At 43.0% G+C, this 23,096-nt stretch overlaps 1 protein-coding gene across 6 annotated transcripts in view; it reads left to right on the forward strand.

The window, feature by feature from the left end:
* The window catches only part of LOC131708128 (homeobox protein PKNOX2-like), a 57,162-nt gene extending 34,818 nt beyond the window's left edge, over positions 1-22,344 (forward strand). For 3 of the 6 annotated variants that reach the window (XM_059010333.1, XM_059010334.1, XM_059010335.1), the window contains 10 exons: positions 2,787-2,895; positions 5,851-5,987; positions 11,707-11,878; positions 14,029-14,214; positions 16,088-16,226; positions 16,485-16,582; positions 17,978-18,097; positions 19,111-19,187; positions 19,588-19,766; positions 20,803-22,344. In XM_059010333.1, the coding sequence (XP_058866316.1) occupies positions 2,809-2,895; positions 5,851-5,987; positions 11,707-11,878; positions 14,029-14,214; positions 16,088-16,226; positions 16,485-16,582; positions 17,978-18,097; positions 19,111-19,187; positions 19,588-19,766; positions 20,803-21,065 (1,458 nt within the window). In that variant the 5' untranslated portion in view covers positions 2,787-2,808 and the 3' untranslated portion in view covers positions 21,066-22,344. Of the gene's footprint in view, positions 1-2,786; positions 2,896-5,850; positions 5,988-6,909; positions 7,282-11,706; positions 11,879-14,028; positions 14,215-16,087; positions 16,227-16,484; positions 16,583-17,977; positions 18,098-19,110; positions 19,188-19,587; positions 19,767-20,802 lie in introns of those variants that run through there. The other 3 variants (XM_059010336.1, XM_059010337.1, XM_059010338.1) reach the window with 2 other exon arrangements.
* The last annotated feature ends 752 nt before the right edge of the window (positions 22,345-23,096 follow it).

Raw genomic sequence — 23,096 nt, forward strand, 5'->3', positions numbered from 1 at the left:
GTACGGATACCACTGGCACAGTGTTCTGTGCTCCAGCGAAATGAAAATAGCACATTTTCAAATCTACACAAATGTCTGGGTATTGAATTGTTCTGGTGCCGGATTACATTGATCTGACTTCCTGGAAGGGGCTGTGCAGCTACAGCTTCTCATCACTGGCATGTGTAGAAGGAAGAAGCACTTCAGCTGACAGAGAACATAATATTCACCCACCAGGCAGTGTTAAGGAACAATCTCCATACAGTAAAGCTTTTAACCATCATTTTCTAATTATTATTTGATAGATGTGCCAAACTATTGTAACCACTGTAGTCGAATCAAGATTATATATATTATGTTTCAACTCACAATTGCATTAAGACTGGTCTTTGTGTTCTGTCAGCTGAACATTTTCTTTAATTTCACTCTCGTTAAGACTATACACAACACTATAAACCACAGTACAGTAACGAGACATTCTAACACCCCATGTTTTAAGTTCTCCTCACCACTTATGCACAGTATAGTATTTCTCCTGGGAGAAAGACTTTAGAAGCCTCGTAAAAAAAAAAAATGCAATAATTGGCAGCAATTTATTTTTAGCTCTGTTAATTTAATATGTAATTTTGCCTTGAATTAGCTAGTAGTAATCTGTTAATTCGATTCAGAGATGCTAATATTTAGTTTGATTATGTGGAAGACTTTGGGAAAGGCTTCTCGTAGAACGTTTGACAAGTAATTGTACTTGTTTCATTTTAATATTTCTAGATATTTCCCAATTCAATGTTTTGTAGTTAGCTGGGAATTGAAGAAGATAGATATAAACACACAGCGCAAGACAGGTAGATTAGATTAATAGATGAATCATAAATTTATGTATATACATTACACTTAATAAAAGTATATTTATATATATGTGTGTGTTATATATATATATGTGTGTGTGTGTGTGTGTGTGTGTGTGTATATATATATAATATATATATATATAAACCCTAATGTTTTCAGAGGAGATTGAAGACTTGCAAAAAACAATGTCAAAACTTCAAGGCATGAAAAGCCTGGGTGCTGTGGGAGTGAGAGTAGAATGTTTCTAAACACTTCTTTAATGGCTGTCTGACAGCTGTAGACAGCTGTCCTGCTGGGGGAGGTGAGGGGTCAGTGGGATTAGGGTTGGGTTGCCTGAGGGAAGGTAAAACTGTCCCGGGAGAGGCGTGATATTAGGAAAGGTTTATATTAAGCCCATTGGACTTCCAAAGAGACCCTGTCCCCAAGTGAAGTCAAACATTTTAGTTTATAAGTGGGTCTTCAACCAAAACAAATGCAAGTAAAAACAAGTAGTTTATTATGAATTTCAAAGCATTAACATTGTTGTTCTGTTTTGATAACTTTATTTGCTTGTTTTGTTTTTCAGCATTTGTTTCGCCACTTATTTATTATATATAAAAGTGTGTTTCCTCGTTTAAAAAATCTACTGCGGTATATACCACTGTCAAAGCTTAGTGCTACAAAACCAGATAAAGCACAAGAGAGCAGGATAAAGCATAGAATTATGGTACACAACTATAGTGAACCATGGCCAAATGATGCTTAAATCCCTGTGCAGATTTACTATGGTCAATATTTTTAAGAGTTACCAGAATAAGCTGTAAAGATGCCCCATCACTTACAGAAGTGTTCATAAAATACCATTGAAATACCATTATACTACCCTGAAGAATCCTATCAGAACCATTAGCGGACCACAATGTAACCAACACCGACCCCCTCACCCAACATTTTAAAAACAAAATGAAATGAGATGCAAAGAAGGGGGGTGGATTAAAGGAAACGAGAATGCAGCCAGTTGCATTGCCTGAGAGCGGGCTCCTGAGACTTCCTGCAGCCAGACTCCCAGGAGAAGGGAGGGGAGACAGCGGCCCCCCGCTCCAGGAATGTCTCACCTGATCTCCCCAGAGGGAGAGATGCCGCAGGGTGAATTAATTCCGCGATGGATTTAACTGGAGCACATCCCACCGGGAGTGCCCTCCGCCCCGCCGAATGTCAATTAGCTGAATGACAACAACTTTAATGAGCTCTTGATTTTAAAGCCTTGTGTTCTAATCTCACAACCACTCTCAGACACACCAAGCAGCCTACCTCTTAGCAAAGGAGACTGGCTTAATCTAGAGGCTTTGTATCTAGATATCTAGTCTGGCTACCTACCGTCTGTATGTTTATCCTTTTAACAAACAAAGGGGTTGATTTTTTTGGGAGAAGGCACCAGGGAATCCAAATGGATTGTACCAACCACTTACTTTTAGGGGTGATCTCAGGATAGCCATGGATATGTGGGTGATGTAATCCAGGCTGATTCTCCAGTTCCTTAAAAAAAAAATCCAGCTGTTGCCTATCCCTGTATAGGTTGATCAAATCAGTCAACTAATGTATCTGAATTTATATTTGATTCCTTTTATAGCGACAGTGTAAGAGCACTTATTGATCCCTGGAGTTATTGATCATTGCACTGCCATTGCACTTACAGCACATCGTCACTGTTGATAAATTCTTTGATTCTAGCGAGATACCGGAGCGGTATATATGACCGTATATGGAGATTGATGGAATAGTGCTATTGTTTAAAAAAAAAAAAAAAAAAAAAAAAATGCAATGTTTCTGTTTAAGTGAAAGGTGTACTTCAGATTTACCACACATCCTGTGCTTTCACTACAGTTCAACCAGGATGTCTAAAAGGCTTTAAACATCCCTTTTATTAAACACTGTGGCACTGTTCAGTCAACCCGTCACCACTCCTCTGCTTTCCGCAGGCTCTAGATGTGAAGCTATCCCATGATGCAACATGTGTCCCCAGCACCAGCACTGACAATGATGGCCACACAGAGCGTCCCTCCCCCATCGTACCAGGAGAGCCAACAGGTGAGAGCGCCACCTTCAGACCTGGGGGTTGAAAGTGCTGCTGTGAGCTTCAACGCAATACATGTGTGGGTTAAGCTATTGGTAGAACCGTGGATGTTTTGAACAAGTAAGATAAACACTGATAATGAATTGCAGTACCGTGTTACCATAGAAGTGCCAGTGTGCTACCGTATCAGGGTCACTGTACAACGTCTGTTCCAAATCCGTTGTTACCATTGCTGGTAACACAGTGGTCTGCTAATGGTTCTTCACAATAGCACACTGGTCCAATAATGGTCTCCCAATGCATAGACACTGACTTTGTTGGTCACCTCTGCAGGTAAAGGAGCACACACATCATTAAATCAGAAGACCATAGTGAGGTTTAGACATTTTTGCAGATAAAGCAGGTGTAAAAGAAAATGGAAACGCGGCGTAATGTAGCATAGCCTGTCTGAAAGGGGTTCATGCATTATGATGCCGTATTCGGGCGCAGCGTTTTCGATGAGTAGGGCTTGCAGGCAGAACTCCTTTCCCAGCGTGTGAACGAAAGGGGGCTGGGGGCTGCCGCAACGCGGACAGCTAGCACACGGAGAACCGTCTCCCTCCGCTAAAGAGATTAGTGCTGGGGGAGGAGTAAAGTCCCAGTCTGCGGGACTACAAAGGAATGCAGATGAGAGGTAGTTAAGTGTGAAGAACCTAATTTAGTTCCCATTTAGAGATGGGATTAAGACTTGAAATGCTCTCCAAGGGCAGGGGGGGGGGGGGGGGGTCTAGTTTCCTCAAGCTTGTCACGGCAGAGGCAGAAACCATCCCTGAATGAGAATGAGGAGGACGGGCGCCTCTATACCAGCTCCTTAGTTTTAACCACTGGACCACACTGCCCCCCAGATCCTTAGCTCTAACTGCTAAGCCACACTGCCTCCCAGTTCCTTCGCTCTAACTACGCCACACTACTCCCCGTCCTTCAGCTCTAACTACTTGGCCATACTGACTCCCAGTAGGACCTTGCTCTGCTTCTGCGTCAGTGGTTTCTCCCTGCGTGGATTATGCAGTGTAGCGGCTGCTGAGGCTCCCTGGACCTGAGATGTACTGCATGTCAGAGCAGTGAGCCCAGGGCCTGTGGGGAATGCCTTCCTTCTGAAGCATCCTTCATCTGTCAGGGGTCATTCATGCGGCTTACGCAGAACTGAATTGACTATTTATACTTCAAAAAATAGGTACTGTCAGATTATGAAGTACTCTAGGTCCAGCTCAAGGGATACATTTGTCCAATTTAATAATGAAGGATAGGCTTGGTTGGAACAAGGACTTGAAGAGACAGTCTTGCCTACCTCCGGAGACATACAGAATAATGTCACACAAATCCACCTGTCAGAAAAGGAATAATCTTTTTAAGAAGACCACCTTTTGACTCTTTTTTTTTTTTCTGTAAATGGGTTCATGCCTTGACGAGAATGGACTCGAATCACACTGGTTCTTGTTGCCATGAGTGTTTTTTTTTTTTACAAGAGATATGCAAAACAATATGATCATTGTGGCTGAAAGATATTCCCCTTTTTAAGGTGTTAATATTTCACATCAATGCTTCAATGAGGGTCCCATTAAGTTCTGACCAGGGATGAATATGTAAATAAATTCTTCCTGTTATTGCAATACTTCGTGTGTTGACCGTGTATGATTTTGACAGTATTTGCCTCTCCTGTTACAATAGAAATGACTTCAGGTTTACAGGAGCTTAATTAGACACATCTGAGCCTAATTTGAGGCCAGAGGTTCAGGTGTACCTAATTAAGCACGCACAGTAGTCACCCACAGATCAGCGCTGTCTGAATCTTCTATGCATCTGCTGTTTCAGGTTTAAGATAAAATAACAAGGGCTGCCATTTGTAACTATTTGAATTCAGTGCCCTCATTAGCAAGGAACGGTCTTGTTAATGTAAAAAAAAAAAAAAAAAATGAAGCACTGTATATTTCTAATGATCACACCTGAAAACGAGTGTGTTCCTAATTGAGGTAGACTTATCCGAAAGAGTTGCAGAAAGACGGGTGACTCATCCAGTCAACCTGAAAATTGAAATGGATGGCTCAATTATCACTGTAAATGAAATAAATCTCTTTCTAATTAGACTGTGATCAATCTTATTCAAACCTGAACCTGCAACTTTTAAATACAAGGCTACAGTACATGAACTTACTTTACCGGGCTGAGGACCCAGATTGAGTTAGTTAATTAAATAATTAAGACATGACATTAACACATTGATTAAGAAATTAATTAATAGCACACGCCTCCTAATAATTACGCTGCTAACTTAAAAAAAAGTTGCTAATGAATTCCAATACAAAATAATTGTCAATCACTTGACGGTCATGTATTATACAGTATAGGTTGTGTGAATGGAGTATATCTAATACTTCTGTGTAAAAGTAACTTGTGATAAAGAGCTTAATCTTTAATAATACCTCGGGGACCATAGCCAGGCAGGGGATGGCATCTTTCCAGGCAGTGCCACCTGACCTCAGAAACCACGAGCGATTCCAGGTGGAAGGCAGAGGGGGCGCTGTGGGGTCAAGCCTAATGGAATGGAAGTGATAAGGTGTTGGTATCCTTGATTAGGCCTTAATGCTAGTCTAGCTGACTGTACAGTCTTCTCTTCGCTGTAAATACTGATGCTTGATCACAGCTCCTCTCTGTAGGATCCAAGATCAAACTTTGGCAATGCTGTGGCTTTAACAATAACATTTCTTGAGGTTGGAATGTCCTGCATTATATTTAGACGGCAAACGCAAAGCAAAGGGCTTATAGTCACCCATCACTCTGCATTAATGTTTTAGAAGTCTGAGCCACTCTCACAGCAAGTATACAAGCTAATGGACCTGGAAGCTTCACGACGCAGAAAGCAGGGCGGGCTCTTGTACTCCCTGCACAGGAGTGAGACACTTCAAGCACGTCTTTTATTTCATCTCTTCCAGATGACAGGCACCACTCAGCAGACCTCCAAGTCCCAGCCGGTCCATATCCCAGCATCCTCGGCAGCAGGGACGACCCCCGTCAGTGTGACCCTTGACCCCCAGGCACAGCTGGAGTCGGACAAGCGTGCGGTGTACAGGTGGGGAGAAAACCAAGGGCTTTCATTCCGGTTAAATTGATGTAGTTCAGTTATTCTGTCTGACTAATGTATCCACTCTGCTTTTCTGTTCAATACCCTGGATGCTTAACATGCCACGGCCCAAACTAATCTGGTTATAAGACACCATCGCCAGAATGGGTTCAGTTTAGACAATTACAGTTTCAGTGCTTGACTCTGGACCCTGACTTATCTGTGCAATGCTCGCTCCATCGGCTGCTCTGTGTCCTGCTTGCTTCCCTGGCTGTTCTGTACAAGACACGCTCCCCTCTGGCAGTTCTGTGCTCGACCTGTGTCCCCTGGGTTCTGGCTCATCTCCTGAGGGGAGCATTGTGAAGGCTTTGCAAAGCCTGGGGCAGAATTTCTAAGCTCCTCTGAGAGATGTACCTCACTTTGATGTGAGCAGCCAGCCTGAAGGCTGCCGCGGGTGGTGAGAAACACAGCCTTGATAACGCTCCCCCCTCCCCTCCCTTCCCTCTCTCTTTTCCATCTCTGCCCTTCCTTACACAGAAAGAAGGAATGGATTCAATGTTCTTGTGCTTTTATCATTGAGAAGTATTTGGCTTCAGTGAGCAGCGAGTGAATGACCGCGCTGGAGACTGGAGTCCTGTCTCTGCCAAGACTGAGCTGCAGACACAGTGTTGTTATTGCGCAGTCACCCTGTATAACATTTAGACATTGGTTATTTTCAACTGTAATATTTTACATATAAGTTGAGAGAAAATGGTGCTGGTCCTTTTTTTTTATTGGACTGTCAGAAACCGTTTAGCGCTAATCATTTTTCAGTACGATAAATAATCAAGACTAAACAAATTCCAGATAATATCACAATCATTTATTATTATTATTATTATTATTATTTATTATTATTATTATTATTATTATTATTTATTTCTTAGCATTTCTTATTTATTTAATTACCGTTTCATCCTACTCAATGGTGTACTGTACTGCCCTGTCGATAGACTGATGTACGGTTTCTTGGTGGGTCACAAACTTAAGATTTAGTCACAACTTCCTAGCGTTCTTTCAACACTAATATCAGACACCACAGGAGGATTTCTGATTTGACTGTGTGTGTGAGTGTGTGTGTGTGTGCGTGTATGTACGCGCGCAATAGATCACAGGGGTAGCTGTAATGCACCATAAAGTCTGTTTACATTAACCGCTGTGAAGTCATTTTAATAATTTGTTCAAAAACACCCTGGCTATCCGAGAGCCATTTTCACACAGGGCTGAGAATGATGCCTCCGAATCAGAAGAGAACATCATTTGCGTAAGTTAAAAGTAGAAAGTACAATAAACAAATATGATGGCTCTTGTGATTAATTAACCTTGAAGAGAATGAGAAATGAGACTGGTGTCTCCATTCCGACCAGACAGGAGAGCAGAATGCATGCAGTATGCGAAGTCAGTTCACAACCAGAACTTCATATCACCCACCACTGAACAACACTGAGAGGTTGAGTAGATGCATGTTTCAACATGTCTAGACACTGAGAAATAACTATTTCTGAAGTGCTTGTTTACTTTTTCTCTGTTTTTATGGTTTTTATTAATATACAAAATTCATCAATATTCCAGTACATCTCATCCTGTGCACGGCTATTCCGAATGTTATAAAACATTGTTAAATAAGATTATGTAAAGTAGTAGATCCTGACTACAATGTTAGTTTGTTGTGATTTATAAGTATTTTTATATACATTGCGTGTATGTGTGTGTATATAATATAAAGCCTATTAAATGAATATAAAAATACTTATAAATCACAACAAACTAACATTGTAGTCAGGATCTACTATTTTAAACCCCATTGATTAAAAACATATACCTGGTTTAGAATGGCCGCAAGCCGTTAATGAAGAGATCTATTAGGTTAATAACTGTGCATTTAATCATTTGAAAAATTCCATTAGGAGGGTAGGAATCATGGGGGCAAATCAGGCAACGGAAGTGTGTCAGTAATACTATTGCCTGTGCAGTTCCCCTCTGTGTATTGGGCTCCAACAGGCTGAGTTTAGCAGCCCGGGGCAGTGATGCACTGTGTGTTACGTGCAGCCCGGGGCAGTGATGCACTGTGTGTTACGTGCAGTCCGGGGCAGTGATGCACTGTGTGTTACATGCAGCCCGGGGCAGTGATGCACTGTGTGTTACGTGCAGCCCGGGGCAGTGATGCACTGTGTGTTACGTGCAGCCCGGGGCAGTGATGTACTGTGTGTTACGTGCAGCCCGGGGCAGTGATGCACTGTGTGTTACGTGCAGCCCGGGGCAGTGATGCACTGTGTGTTACGTGCAGCCCGGGGCAGTGATGCACTGTGTGTTACGTGCAGCCCGGGGCAGTGATGTACTGTGTGTTACGTGCAGCCCGGGGCAGTGATGCACTGTGTGTTACGTGCAGCCCGGGGCAGTGATGCACTGTGTGTTACGTGCAGCCCGGGGCAGTGATTCACTGTGTGTTACATGCTGTCCGGTGGATGCACTGTGTGTTATTATTATTATTTATTTCTTAGCAGACGCCCTTATCCAGAGCGACTTACAATTGTTACAAGATATCACATTACACATTATTTCACATTATACAGATACTACATTATTTTACATACAATTACCCATTTATACAGTTGGGTTTTTACTGGAGCAATCTAGGTAAAGTACCTTGCTCAAGGGTACAACAGCAGTGTCCCCCACTGGGGATTGAACCCACAACCCTCCGGTCAACAGTCCAGAGCTCTAACCACTACTCCACACTGCTGTTACATGCAGCCCGGGGCAGTGATGCACTGTGTGTTACATGCAGCCCGGGGCAGTGATGCACTGTGTGTTACATGCAGCCCTGGGGCAGTGATGCACTGTGTGTTACATGCCGCCCAGGGGCAGTGATGCACTGTGTGTTACATGCAGCCCGGGGCAGTGATGCACTGTGTGTTACTTTCAGCCCAGGGCAGTGATGCACTGTGTGTTACATGCAGCCCAGCGGCTTGTTCTACCTCTGCAGTGTGCTCAGGGTGGGCTGCAGATATTTAGCCTAGAGGGAAACATGTCAGAAATGCCACAGTGGGGATTTTATTGAACTTTGTGTTAAGAAAGAGAACAAGGCAATGCTATGTACAGAAGGGTAGCAGAGACTTGCAGAACAGGGTGGTCTTTGAAAAACAAAAGGAAGGGAAGGTTTTCTCTATGAGGCCCCTGTTTTGAAACTGATTTATAAAAAAAAAAGAAACAAATCTGGAAGATGTGAAATATTTCCCCCGATTTTGATAGCTGAAAAAAAGTCGATTTTATTTAACCCTTATTGTGGCTGAGGGTACAACTCCAACCGTAGTTTTAATTGCTTTTTAAAAGTAAAACGACCAAATTTAGGTTATAAAAGGCAGCAAACGACTCCTACTGTACATGTTTATCTAGGATAAGATCATCCATTTCCCCCCACCCTCTGCCTCCTTCTCTCCTGCAAATCCTTTTGTTTTTTATTGCCGTCCCTAACTGCCCCCCTGTCAGCTCTAACCAGCAAGCTGTTTTATTCCTCCGCAGTGCAGATGCACTCGCCACTCTGCAGGATCTCTAGTAAGCATCACAGACTGATCTACGCTGGGATTCAGCCCAGAAAACCCCGACATCATTTGTATTGTATCTAAATGAGCACTGAAAACACCATACTCAAAAAGCAAGTATTTGTGCTTATAAGTGTGCCAAGTTTAGGGTTTCCTTCTTGAGAAAGCACACTTAAGTGAGCCCTAACGCTCCCCAGTACTAATATGAAGCTCTGTACAGCAGTACTCCTTTTTCAGCTCTCAAGTGAATAGATAAATAGAGGCTTTACATTTTCAATGGTTTGGTCAACATGTTTTCAAAGGTTAACAGATTAGTTTCGCCCTCATCCCTCATGTGTCCTCTCTTATCTGGAAATCTGCATGGATTTAAAGTGAGGGGAGAGAGAGCGAGAGATTAAGCAAGCAGTTCTGAACTCCCTCCCCCCCTGGCAATATTGCTTGCATTATTAGTTCCCGGTAATTTAGTATCCTCCCCCACCGAACCGTACCCGTCATCCATGACTCCTAATTGATGAAAGGGATGTGAAAATGGCACAAGGCATCTGTTAAGACACAGAGGGGGAGAAAGAGAGGAGAGAGTAAAGAGATGGAGTGGTTGAAGGATACAGGCAAACGATTTACTGAAGTGAATCTAAAAAAGTTATTAAACATTATTAACCCTTATTAACCTTGACATTATAACTGAATCCCTCTTTTTTTTTTTACCAGTTGTTTTTAATACTTCTGCTAAGGCGGCAGATAGCTGAAATGTTTAGTCTGCATTCACAAAGGAAATGTTTATAATAATAATTCAAAAATCCCTTTTGTTCTTAAGCGTCAAATTGCATGATTTGGAAGTACCGGTAAACCAGGTGTTTGAGCGTATGCCTTTCTCAGGTTGTGATTGCTTGCTGCTATGGATAGGTAATAAATACACGCAGTTTGGTTAAGGATGGTCTGTCTGCTGAGGTAAAGCTGCACAATTTTAGAGCAAACTTACCATGGTGAACTTGTCTAAGGGATTAACTGTTCTCCAGCTTTCGGCTGTAAGAGAGAAAGACAGGGGGGGCGAGAGAGTGAGACAGCGAGGGCTCGTATGTCCTAATCTCCGAGCTGGCGGAGAGGAATTTGGCTTTCTCAGCCCCAGGATAGCCCCTGTGGGATTGCGGATAGCTGCGGAACCAGGCTGATTGCTATTCCACTCACGGACACTAAAGAGAGCTGCATTAAATTGGGATCAGGTAGATTAGAGTCTAATATACCCGCCTATTAAAGGCTGCAAATGAGAGCGATGGGTTACCAGCACTTTGAGTGTGTGTGTGTGTGTGGAGAGGAGCACACAGCTTTAAAAATGAGATCCGGAGTTGCACAATAAGAGTTTTTTTAGTTTTTTGCAGATTTTAACCCTCTTCTTCTTTTTTGTTTTTTTGATTGGGTTGCAATGACTTTGAACACCAACCTCACAGCTTCATGAATTGTATAGAATCCCTTTATGGAGCGGCTAAGGGGGAGTTTATAGTTTACAGCTACTTTGATTAGGTACCCCTGTATAAAAGTGTAGTGCGCTAAACCGTGGTAATAGCATGGTGAAGTTAGTAAAACACATTAAAGGCACAGTGAAGGCATGTTAATACACAGTATATGATGAAATGCATGATGAGCTGCTTGCAAATATACACTACTGTGGTGAGATATGTCTGTGTTATCTAACTGCAAAGGAAAATCTATTCCATACAGTATTTTTAACATTGGTTTTACATGTTTCCCTTAACATTCTGCTTTTTTAGGAATTTGTATGGAAATGGCACTTACAATACTCCGTCGTTTTTCATAACGATTCAATAATTCATAAACCTGGTTAATTCATGGGTAAACCATTTTGGCAATAAATTGTACATGTACTGTATTTTACTGTACAAGTGCTCTTTGCTAATTCAGTATTTCACTGTTTTGATTGTGTAAGACGGATAGGGAATTATCAAGGTATAAGAGTTGCACATTTGTTTTTATTTTTTTTTCCAGCTGACATGGTCTCAATGTATTTCGTTTCTTTTAGTATTTTTATATAAAGCCCTGTTGAGTGGTTTGCAGTTATTGGTGCAAGGTGGCCGTGGAGCTCACCGCAGCCTCTCCAGTGACCTGCCTGTGTCTCTCTCTATCTCTCTCAGACACCCCCTGTTCCCACTGCTGGCTCTGCTCTTTGAGAAGTGTGAGCAGGCCACGCAGGGCTCCGAGTGCATCACCTCAGCCAGCTTCGACGTGGACATTGAGAACTTCGTCCACCAGCAGGAGCAAGAACACAAGCCCTTCTTCAGTGAGGACCCCGAACTGGACAATCTGGTCAGTAAAGAGATGCTCACTGTGCTGGGTTTAAATCACGGTCCTGGAGGGCTATTCCACTCCAGGTTTCACGGGTAAAATTAGATCATGAATGACTTCAGGGTCTGGATGGAGGTTTAATTGTTTCAATGAAACAATTTAGAACAGGGTTGGAACAAAGACCAGGAATGGAAGAGCCAACTTTGGCTGCACCTGATTTTTAAGTTATTTCCAAATATATCCTTGCGTTTTAATTTTAAATCTCTTCACAAGTTCTACAAATTTGGTGCGCCCACTTGACAGCAATCAATAAATTGTAGCGTTTTGGATGTCCGCACTCATGAACAAGATGAGATTATGCCTCTTATTTTGTATTCTTTATTCATTGATTATGGATAAAATGGCCCTCAAAAAGATGGTGTGCTCTAAATGACACCGTGCTGTTGTCCTATGCCTCCACTAGCTCGTCCTCACAGCGCCCTCTACCGGGGGGGACGGGGGATGGACACCCTTCATGTGTCTCCCCTCCGGACTTGAAAGTTCGAAGCTGCATTACTGAGCTGAGTTGATGAGAAGCTGCTTGATTGATCCCAGGCTGCACTAATCCAAGCTAATATCATCAGCGGCGCACTCTGGCATAAAGGGGACTGAAAGGCCAGAGGTATTAGTCGTCATTAAGGAGCGCTCTGTCTCTCTCTCCTTTTTCTCCCTCGCTCTCCTCTCCCTCCGCTTGCCTGCTTGGCAGTCGGCTGTAATTAGAAATGAGGGAGGGGAAAAAAATAAATAAAAAAGGTCGGTGCTCGTCATTATGGGCTCGCTCGGCCGGCGAGTGGCGCGCAGTCAATTAATTCTGCATCTGTGTGTTTTATGAGGCAGTGGCCGCGAGCGGGCCTTGTGCGTCGTAACTCTTCAGTGGGACAGTTATACTGCACACCCTGCCGCCGAGAGAGCTGGCATAGGGCCCTGAGTAAATGAGCTGAGCTAATTGGCAGATTTATCCCATCCTTGGTGCAGAAGTTCAGTTCCGCCCATTCCACTGCCCTTGAGTGCTGACTTTCGGAGAGAGAGGTCGACGAGCAAGCTGGCTTAAAACATTAGCATTTCCGTTCTGAATGCCTGGGCTCAAATCCCACTCAAGCCCCAAGTCAACTGATTTTGCTGGACTAACCATGCTAAAATAACTGAATCTCTTCGTTTTGATATGAAAAAAACGAGTTAGGGAGGGCTGAATGGCAGTGGTGTACTGTTGACAGCCAAATCATCTAGCAAGTTAAGAACAGAAGATAGATGGCACCTCTTTCATCCAGAGAGGTTACACTAGGGTCCATAAAGAAACAGGGTCAACATTATTATTATTATTATTATTATTATTATTATTATTATTATTATTATTAATAATAATAATAATAATAATAATAATAATAATAATAATAATAATAATAATAAACAAATATTATTATTATTATTAGCAGATGCCCTTATCCAGGGCAACCTTACAGTTGTCACAAAATATCACAATACAAAGTATCACATTCCACAATGTCACGTTCCAAAATATCACAGGTAAGAGCAGTTATAAAGTACATTAAAATCAGTAGAAATTAAAATCAAATACAAATATGAGCAAACTAAAGAATACAGTAAGTAATTACATTTAAGAGCGAATTTGACTAAGCGTAGTAAACTTATAGTAAAAAATATTTGCTTCTAAGGGTAAATTCCATTAAGAGCACGTAGCAAGTACGATAAATGGATAAGAATGATTTCAAATAAGAGCAATTACAAAAAACCTGAATGCAGATGCCTTTTAAGAGTAAAGCCAAGCAGAGAAAACTGTTATAATTAAGAGCAGTAGCAGAATACGGCAAAATATGGGGCAGTTCTGTGCAAGTACAAGATCCATTTCATGCCGAGTTAGCAGAGGATCCAGCCTTCAGACCCCAGCAGAGGTGAGGTGATCATTGTGTCAGACGAGGTGCATGAACGCATCCTTTCAGTAAAGATTCAGGCATTCATGCTGTGACAAGTGAGACCAGATCAGATTCCGCAGGGAGCCTGGTTGTTCATATCCCTGGAAACTCCAATGATACATCTCCTACAAGGGGAGCTCTGAAAGCCAGGACAGTGTAGTGCGAGTTCCTAACCCTGCATATGGATTTCCCTCTCGCTAGATGGTGAAGGCGATCCAGGTGCTGCGTATCCACCTGCTGGAGCTGGAGAAGGTGAACGAGCTCTGCAAGGACTTCTGTAACCGCTACATCACCTGCCTCAAGACCAAGATGCACAGCGACAACCTGCTGAGGAGCGACCTGTCAGGACCCTACTCCCCGACGCACACCACCCTCAGCCTGCAGCAGGTCAGGCATTCACACCCTTCACTGCTCATTAGTAAGGCTGTATTTATTTCACCGGTATCACAGATTTCCATTCCATTTACCCATTGCCGTGAAATATGTAGTTTATGTGAAACAAATGTGTGACAACGCAATTTATTTTTTCTGCTTTATTACATATTCTGTTTGATCGGGAAATATCTTGAAATACCTACTTTTAGGCCGTGAAATGCCGTTAAATAAACCACAAAGGGAAGGTATCGATCTGGTAGGATTGTGCAATCTGAAAGGCTTCAATCCGTGCACAAGCTGATTAGTCAGCAAGATGGGTATAACCTTCAACCTCCACACTCTTCTGCTCAAATCTGCATGAGCTGCCTGGGCATTCTGGGAGCTGGAGTCTTTTTCCCCTGTATATATCTATAGGAGTCTATGGAAGTTTTTTCACTATAGGACTACACTCTTTGGTTGAGATAACTAGAAAAGCAGTTGGGCATCAACTGCATCACTTTTTTGTGATTTTGTGGGGTTGGGGGATGTAACTCTTTGGTCTCCCTCTGTGTTCAGACTCAGAAAAAGGGCACGTAGAATTGCCAGACAGGCAAGCCTCTTTATAGTTTATTAGGTTTTTTTTTTTCTCTTGCTGTGCGTTTCCATGGCTACCAGGCACGTCCAAGGCGATTAGTGAGAAAAGGAGGGAGAAAGAGGGGGAGAGGAATGGTGGAGGCAATCAGAGAGAGGAATAACTGAGAGGAAACGATCAGTGGAAAGATAAGACAGGTAGATACGATCTGATAGATAGAAAGATAGATAGATAGATTCAAGGAGGAGGGGGAGGGGGAGGGAGAGAGCGAGAGAGGGAGAAAAGGAAAAAGAGTCTCGATTCCCCGACAAATTGAGATGCACATTTTATTTTTAATCCGTAATTTTCCAGAAAATAACGAGGAGGAAGTTAATGAGATGGAAATCCTGCCTGCTGCCTGTCTGCCTAGCGCAAGGGTTTTTTTTTTTTTCATCTTTCTGTAAGGCTGAGATAATTAGAATGCATAGCGACAATGAGGAGCGGGCTGATTTGAGGCGTGGAGGTCGAGTACAATTAAAAAAATAAAATAAAAAAAAATTAAAACATTTTAAAAATAACTTGCCAGGGTGTTTTTCTTTTTCGTTATTTATTTTCCCTTTCAGCTGGCCTGCTTCATCTTCAACCTTCTTCTATATATATATATATATATATATATATATAATATAGGTTGTTCTGGTAAAACACATTGCACTCAAGGTCGTCTGGTTTACAGTTGCCTTGCTCACCTCACTGTCTTTTAATTGTTAGTATCCGGAGATCATATAGTAACACTACTGGTTTGCAATAAAACATCCCTGGAGTGCATGCAAACTCCATCAGCAGGACGACTGATTGCTCTCCCGTCCTCAGTGTTGCCCTGCCCTCCTTTTTCATTGTAAAAGCACTATTACATTCCCTCCTGGATTTTTCCAGCTCTCCTCGTGTTGATTTAAGATCCATTAAAGTCACACAGTGGAGCTCCCTTGACTAATGTTAAGGCTGACAAAGGTGTTGATTGCTAGGCACGAGGTCTGTATCTGTAAGAGAGCCAAAAGGTCCCTGCCTCTGTGTATCTGTGGCCAGGCGATTAAGAGCTTTACTGGAAGCTGAAGTATATCCATTCACAAGATCCTCGGTCTCTCTTATGCTTCCTGCTATACAGCAATATAGTTTGAAACGGTGCACCTGTCCTTCACTAAAGGGTGTTCAGATAAGTGATTTGAACATTATATATGTGGTTGAAGACGATTTCAGTATTCCTTGCGTTTATCCTGGACTGTACCTTGGCTGTGACGCTCTCTGTCTGTCTGTCTGTCTGTTCGTCCGTCTGTCCAGGACATGCACCAGAGCTCGACCCCCTCCATGACGACCATCTCCAGTGCGCTGAATCCCTCGGGAATCATTGTACCGGCGAGCGCGCTGCAGCAGGGCAGTGTCGCCATGACGACCATCAACTCCTCACAGGTGGTGTCAGGTATGGGAGCCAGGGCTCCAGACAGCAGTCTGTGATAACCATTCAGCACCTAGTGATCCAGTGTACACAAAAAGCGCAGCTTTTCCTTCTTACTCTTGTGTGTACAGAGCAATCACTGCAGTTACTGCCTCTAAATTGGAAATCACATTCAAGGCAAACGTTGCGTGTTCTTTCTGAGTTGTCAGCAGAGCTGTAAACCTTTGCTTTACCTAATAATGTCCCAGCTCAGCTCCTCATATGCATTGCTTCCGTTTCCAGGTGGGACCCTGTACCAGCCGGTTACTATGGTGACGTCACAGGGGCAGGTTTTGACCCAAGCCATCCCCCAGGGAACCATCCAGATCCAAAACGCACAGGTGAGCGCTGAGCGGCAAACTGCGGCATCCCTTTCTATTCCATATACTGTAAACTTTCACAAGGGTGGTTATACCAAACTCCGTAGTCTTCAATGCTTGCAGTTTGAAGGCTGGAGGAAGGAGAGTGTGACCCCCCTTGGTTAGGACAGATGCAATCGCTAAGAGACGAGTATTCGCACAAAGGTATTTTTTACAGGGATTCTCAATCGGCAAATAATATGCTTTTTGTCCGTTTTTTGACTATAGATTAAAACATGCTAGCCGTCCTTTTATCCTATGCCGGAAATACAATTTGTACATTTTAGCTAGAGAGCCGCTTGGTTGTGAGAGCTCTAGTTTTGTATTTACAAAAGCGGTGAGGGGACACGTATGTTACTAACATTTCAGTCAGTATTGAGAGAGACAGAGACACAGAGAGAGACAGACACACAGTCAGAGATACAGAGACAGAGAGAGACAGAGACACAGAGAGAGAGAGAGAGAGAGAGAGAGAGAGAGAGAGACACAGAGACAGAGATACAGAGACAGAGACAGAGAGAGTGTTCTAGCTCTATTAAGCTGTCGATATGGTTCTCGGGTAATCTTGTGTTTGACAGACAGCAGTCGGCTCTGTGAATAGCCCAGAACCGATCAAGGCTGCGGAATACAAGCGGGCTGGGAATAGAGGTGTGCCTGCAGCAATGTCCCTGACAAGCACCGGCAATGATACCCCGGCGCGACTCTGCCAATTAATTCAGCCTGCTTCCTGGAACTCGCGCTCCAAGAGTGTGCTGGGAGGGAGTAGGAGGGGGGCTCATTTGCACGTGACGCACGGCTGCCATGGTGACGAGGCCTGTTTTTTTTTTTGTATTATTTAATAAGCAGCGGGGAGCATTTTTAAAGATGTGTGGCTGGTGTCTGAATTGATTTTAAATATATATTTTTTTTTAAATATTCATTAGTTACAAGAGAGGAATCGAAGACATGCTGGAATGTGCCTGTTTTTACTTCAAAGGAACTTTTTGAATGTTTTGAAACAGCAAAGTTGCCTCAAACGAGGTCTCCTGGAACCAGGTTTCAAGCCACCGTTCCTGAAAAAGTGGCTTTATGTTCCCTCAGCTTTACACTACAAATCTGTTTTTGCAATGAACAGTTCCTGCGCTTGTGTTTTTTATTTGTTGGAAGTGTGCTGTAGTTATAACTGTCAAGCTTTGTGACCCTTTCCATGAACATTACAAACTTGGGAGTCAAAATGGGGGTTTGAGTTCCTTCAGTGGAGTGTGCTGGCATGGCTCAAGGTTTTAATCCCTTAGCGTTGCACACTCGGATCACCTTGTCATGTAGGCCTCTATAAGAGAAGGTAGACAGGTGTGGGCTCTCCTGTATTGTAAACCCACTCCCTTCCTCTCTCCACAGCTGAACCTGGATCTGTCTTCTCTTCTGGACAGTGAGGATAAGAAGTCAAAGAACAAGAGAGGAGTCCTCCCCAAACAAGCCACCAACATCATGCGATCATGGCTCTTCCAGCACCTCATGGTGAGGGGTGGGGCTACTGTGTGGGAGGGCCTGTGGGTGGGGTTATGTTGACTAGGGGTGTGGTCAGTATCCCCAGTAGATATTTTGATGTGGTTTATTATTTATGATTGCAGATTTCATTAATGAATAACTGTTGTAACCCACACTTTTTTGGAATAGTCAGAAATATAGGAAAAATATTGTGTAAAAAAATTATGAATAAGAAAACATGAGTCAATGATTGGCACAAACCAGGTTGCTCCCTGTGGCAGTACTTTTAGTTTAAGTAATGAAAACAAAGTGAACAGTCAATAGAATCTGTTCCTTTCTTGCTGTCGGCCTAGCAGTACACTGAAGGCTAAGGAATGTAGTGCAGCTGTTAGCAGTCACAAAGGAGACCTATTTTGGTATTACATTCTGCAAAACTGTGCAATGCACTTTTAAAATACCTTGGGTCCCTATTAAAAAAGATGTATGCAGTTTGGAGTCTGAAGAGGACTTGTGTGTGTGTTGAGGGGGGTGCAGGATAGCTAACTACAGCGACCTTAATGAGCAACACTGGGATCCTTAAAGAGAAACAGCAGCCTCTAGTTAGTGGCTGTCTTTTCCCCATGTACTTCATTCTCATCTCCTAAAGAATATTATGAGTGATACATATTCAGTTTGTACAGAAGGCAGCTAAATAACAGGGGAAATTATTACAGAATTATGGCAGACACTGCATTAGTGAGCCTAGCATAACGGTGGAGTTACCAGCCTTGTGTCTGATTTTTAAATTTGAAAACGGAGCTTACAGTAAGCGTTTTGGATGAATATTTTATTTTAGGGACAGTGTTTGAACAGAATAAAAGCAGCCTGTCTGAGATGAGTTTCTGTACCCCAGTAATATAAGGCTGGCTTCATCCTCACCCTCACTCTGAGCCTCTTGGCTATCACTGTCTCCGATGTGATCTAAGTGAGGCAGCCTTTTCTTATCTTCAAGGGGTCTGAGGGGAAACGGCTCCTGTATTCTCGACTGTTTTGTCCCTCTGCAGCACCCGTACCCCACGGAGGATGAGAAGAGACAAATCGCAGGGCAGACCAACCTAACTTTGCTGCAGGTCAACAACTGGTGAGTGCTGGGGCTGGGATAGAGCTGGATGGTTAGGAGTAATAAGGCGTGTAAGTAAGACCTCTTGGGTGTAAGTGAATCAGTTGAGTGCACAGATGTGGTATCTGCAGTTACTGGGCTCCCCCTGCTGGTAAAGCAAGGTTCTTACACGTTTTTCCAGTTTTACAGATTCCTGCATTAGAGGTGTCGCTGTATCCACTAAACATATTGCGTCTGTTATTTTTTTCTTTTTAAAGTGACACTGAAAACTGAAATTGCTCAGTGGAAGTCTTAAATAACACCCTGGGATCTCAGAGCAGACACAATCGCTCTCTATTCTGATGGTGTAGGGTGCAGGCTGATTCTATTGATGGAGTGCACCTGCTCTAGCACCCCCCCACCCTGTGTCCTCTCCCCGCAGGTTCATCAATGCGAGGCGGCGGATCCTGCAGCCCATGCTGGACGCCAGTAACCCTGACCCCGCCCCCAAGGCCAAGAAGATGAAGTCACAGCACCGGCCCACCCAGCGATTCTGGCCGGACTCCATAGTGGCAGGGGTCCTCCAGCCACAAGGGGCGCACTCCGGCAACAACGCCGATGGTAAGCACTCCGCTGTCCTGCTAACAGTCTTGGCTCTCTTTAGCTGCGTCTCCCCTGCTCCGAATCCCACTGTGGACGCTTTGAGCGTGCTGTTCCAGTTCATAGCATGAATGGTTAGTGTTCTCAGTGCAGCCTGACTGAGCGCACAGCACTGGAGACAGCAAGAGACGTTCTGCACTATTTGAATGCTTTCTGCTGATGGGTTCACTCCAAATCACGGTAACGTGGATCAAATAAAGGCGAAAATGTCAGGTTGCTGGTCTCACATATTATTGTCCTAACTTCCTTTGTTTATTCCTTAAGAAATATGTAAATTACATGCCCCCCCCCCTGCAAGATTTCCCAGATCACACCGAGAGAGGCTAGTGAATGCTCAGAATTGTAACCTTTAATCAAGAACAGAAAAGTTAATAAAAGGCAACTTATGTTTACATGTACTGCACAGTTTAAGCCACAAAAAATGCAGCGGCACCACTAACGACTGGGTGCAAGTGTCTTTTAAACATTTTTATATTTAGCTTAGAGTGTACTTTATAGTTTCACATTACAGTTTGTGGTTGTACTGTGATTCCCTAGCTGTGGTCTATCCTGGCAGGGCTATAAGATGGTACAATCAACTCCTTAGCAAACTGTACCAGTACTTGCATAGTGTGCAGTGTCATACTTTAGTAGTAGTCTTAGGAAAACTAAAACAAGAGGGTGGCATGCACAGATATTTAGAATACGATACAGTATCTGCATAATGTAAGCAGGTAGTATTCAGAGTAACAGCATTCTGAATACATATATCCTGGGATATTCAGCTACTGTTCTGAATAATAAAGGATCCATACTGACTGTGCATTACAGAACACTGCCCGTTACCACTTGCTGCTACAACTGTTTAAATAACTGGCCACAACGCACGTCACAAACAAGCGTCTTAACTACTGTGCAACAGAGCTCCACTGCGGGTGCCGTTCTAGAACTTCCGACAGGGGTCACACAACACTGTCTCTTCCCCTTGTTCTAACCCCTCTCTCTGTGTCGCTCTCAGGTTCTTTGGTGATGGACCATCTGCAGCCCCTGTCCTCGGATTCAGCCACCCTTGCTATGCAGCAGGCCATGCTGGGAGGGGGTGGGGAGGACTCGCTCGACGGCACAGAGGATGAGGAGGAAGAGGAAGAGGAGGAGGAAGAGGAAGAGGAGATGGAAGAGGAGGAGGAGGAGGAGGATGAGGAGGACGAGGAGGGAGGGCAGCGGCTGCACACCACTGACGTGGGAGAGCTGGGCTTGGAGCACAGCGACTCCCTGGAGTGAAGGAAGAGAGAGAGACAGGAGCCAGGGGTCAAGGCTGGGGTCACGCCACCACACTACAACCCTGCTGCAAAACAATCTTATCTGGATGGATTAAAAAAAAAATCTGGTTTTAACTGAGAGGAATTACAAAAATAAACATGTAATAAAAATCTTAAAAAGGCGACCATATGTCTTGGGTTTGGAAGAGATTTTTCTTTAAGTAAAAATAATCAACAAACATGATTTCAGACAGGACATTTCAGCTGAAGTAAAGAACTAGTGCGGTCTGTTTATTATTAAATAGTGTTATTTTTTAAGACAAATTGATTGGTCTAAACAGTGATGGATCGTAATAGCGCCACTGTTTAAATATTAAACCAGGACCAGTCGTTTTACTTACTGTTACTAACTATTGCAGACAAAAAGACACTTCAGACACTCGCGCACTGTTGGAGATCTCAAAGTCCATTCCTTTTAATGATTTAAACCATGGCAGTATTTAAATTAAATTGAAAATACTGTAAATACAGTACAAGACTCACAGTCTAGACTTGTTCGTTTTCACACACTACCTTTTATATGGGCTATAGGTGTATTCATCTGAAATTGGTCTGTATTTTGATCTCCTGCCTTTTAATATGAATCCAATTCTAGTTATAAATAAATACAGAAAAGGAAAGAACAATTGTGTGCTGCTGGGAGGACGTAACATCACGATAACGTTGTTTTGTAGTGAATGCAGAACACCAACCTGCCTGAACCCTGAGCTTTTGGCACCTACGCTTTCTTCGATTTCATGACAACGGAAAAGGACCTGAACGATGATTGAGAAACATTTTATTCCACGACCAAAATCATCCTACAAATCAATGTAGGGTGATTTTGCTGGGAAGTTTCTTTTTTTTTTGTGCTGGATAATAATAAAGATGTGAAAACAAACATTGATGTAACGGACGGAACTTGAAGCCGGAGGGAGAGGATGGGAATGTCAGAGACAATGTAAATGTTCTACTAGAACGATCTACAAACTGTGAAGGAGTTTTCTGCCTTTCTTTGCTAAACGGACAAAAGCATCTGTTTCCGATGTGCTTATCGCTTTTCTTTTTATTTTTTTTTTTTTAAAGACCTGCCAGCTATATTCTCCGTTCTTGAATGTTCATTGTGAAGTCTGCCTCCCATTACTGTTTCATTTCTCTCTGCACTTGCTCTTCTTTTAATTCTTTTTTTTCGTACACATTGTTGACATAATCTGTTGTGTTTTAATAGAATGCATTTTAATTATTAAAAAAAGAACGATGAACCTATTGGTTTAAAACCAGATTTATTGGAAGTCTTGCATTGAACTACTCTTTGAAAAACGCTAGCGGAAAGACTGTGGTTGCGTGGTTTCAGATGAGGGACTGCTGTGATTGGATCCATTTTCCTCAGATTTTGGAATCTTTTGAAACTCCTCAGCTTGTTGTTTTTAAAGCCCTTAAGTGGGCCAGAGATAAAATCAGTGTTGTCTCAAGTTTGGGAGAGGGGGTGGTATAAACATTGATCACTGGTATCACAGCAGTCGCACGCTCGTCACTCCCCTGGGTTGTGTCCTACACGTCACGTGACACACACACAGGTCTTTTCCTCTGATGGGAACTGGACCATTTTTAAGCCAGTACCGGGTGGTCAAGTTTGTCTGTGGGGTTGGTCTTGCTGCTTGTCTCGATGGCCTTCGCAGGAGAAATCTCCAGTGCTGAATACGCTGTGGAGGAGCGGGTAACACAGCTAGTCGCGTGCCAGGAGTTTGCCTTGGACTGGCGTGCAGTGCATGCTGGGTACATCTCATCACTGTGTTTTCATCTTCTCTTGCTCTTTGACAACATGCTTAACTCCACACCGTTCTTACATGTACAGTTTAGGATTCTGTTCCAGCCAGCTTCCTCAAAAAACTAAAACATGATTCAGATGTAGCTTCTATACTACAATATTTTCTATTACGTTAACATTCTTTCAAGTCATTTATATATATATATATATATATATATATATATATATATATATATATATATATAT

The sequence above is a fragment of the Acipenser ruthenus genome, chromosome 40 (assembly GCF_902713425.1).
Source record: "Acipenser ruthenus chromosome 40, fAciRut3.2 maternal haplotype, whole genome shotgun sequence".
Taxonomy (NCBI): Eukaryota; Metazoa; Chordata; class Actinopteri; order Acipenseriformes; family Acipenseridae; genus Acipenser; species Acipenser ruthenus.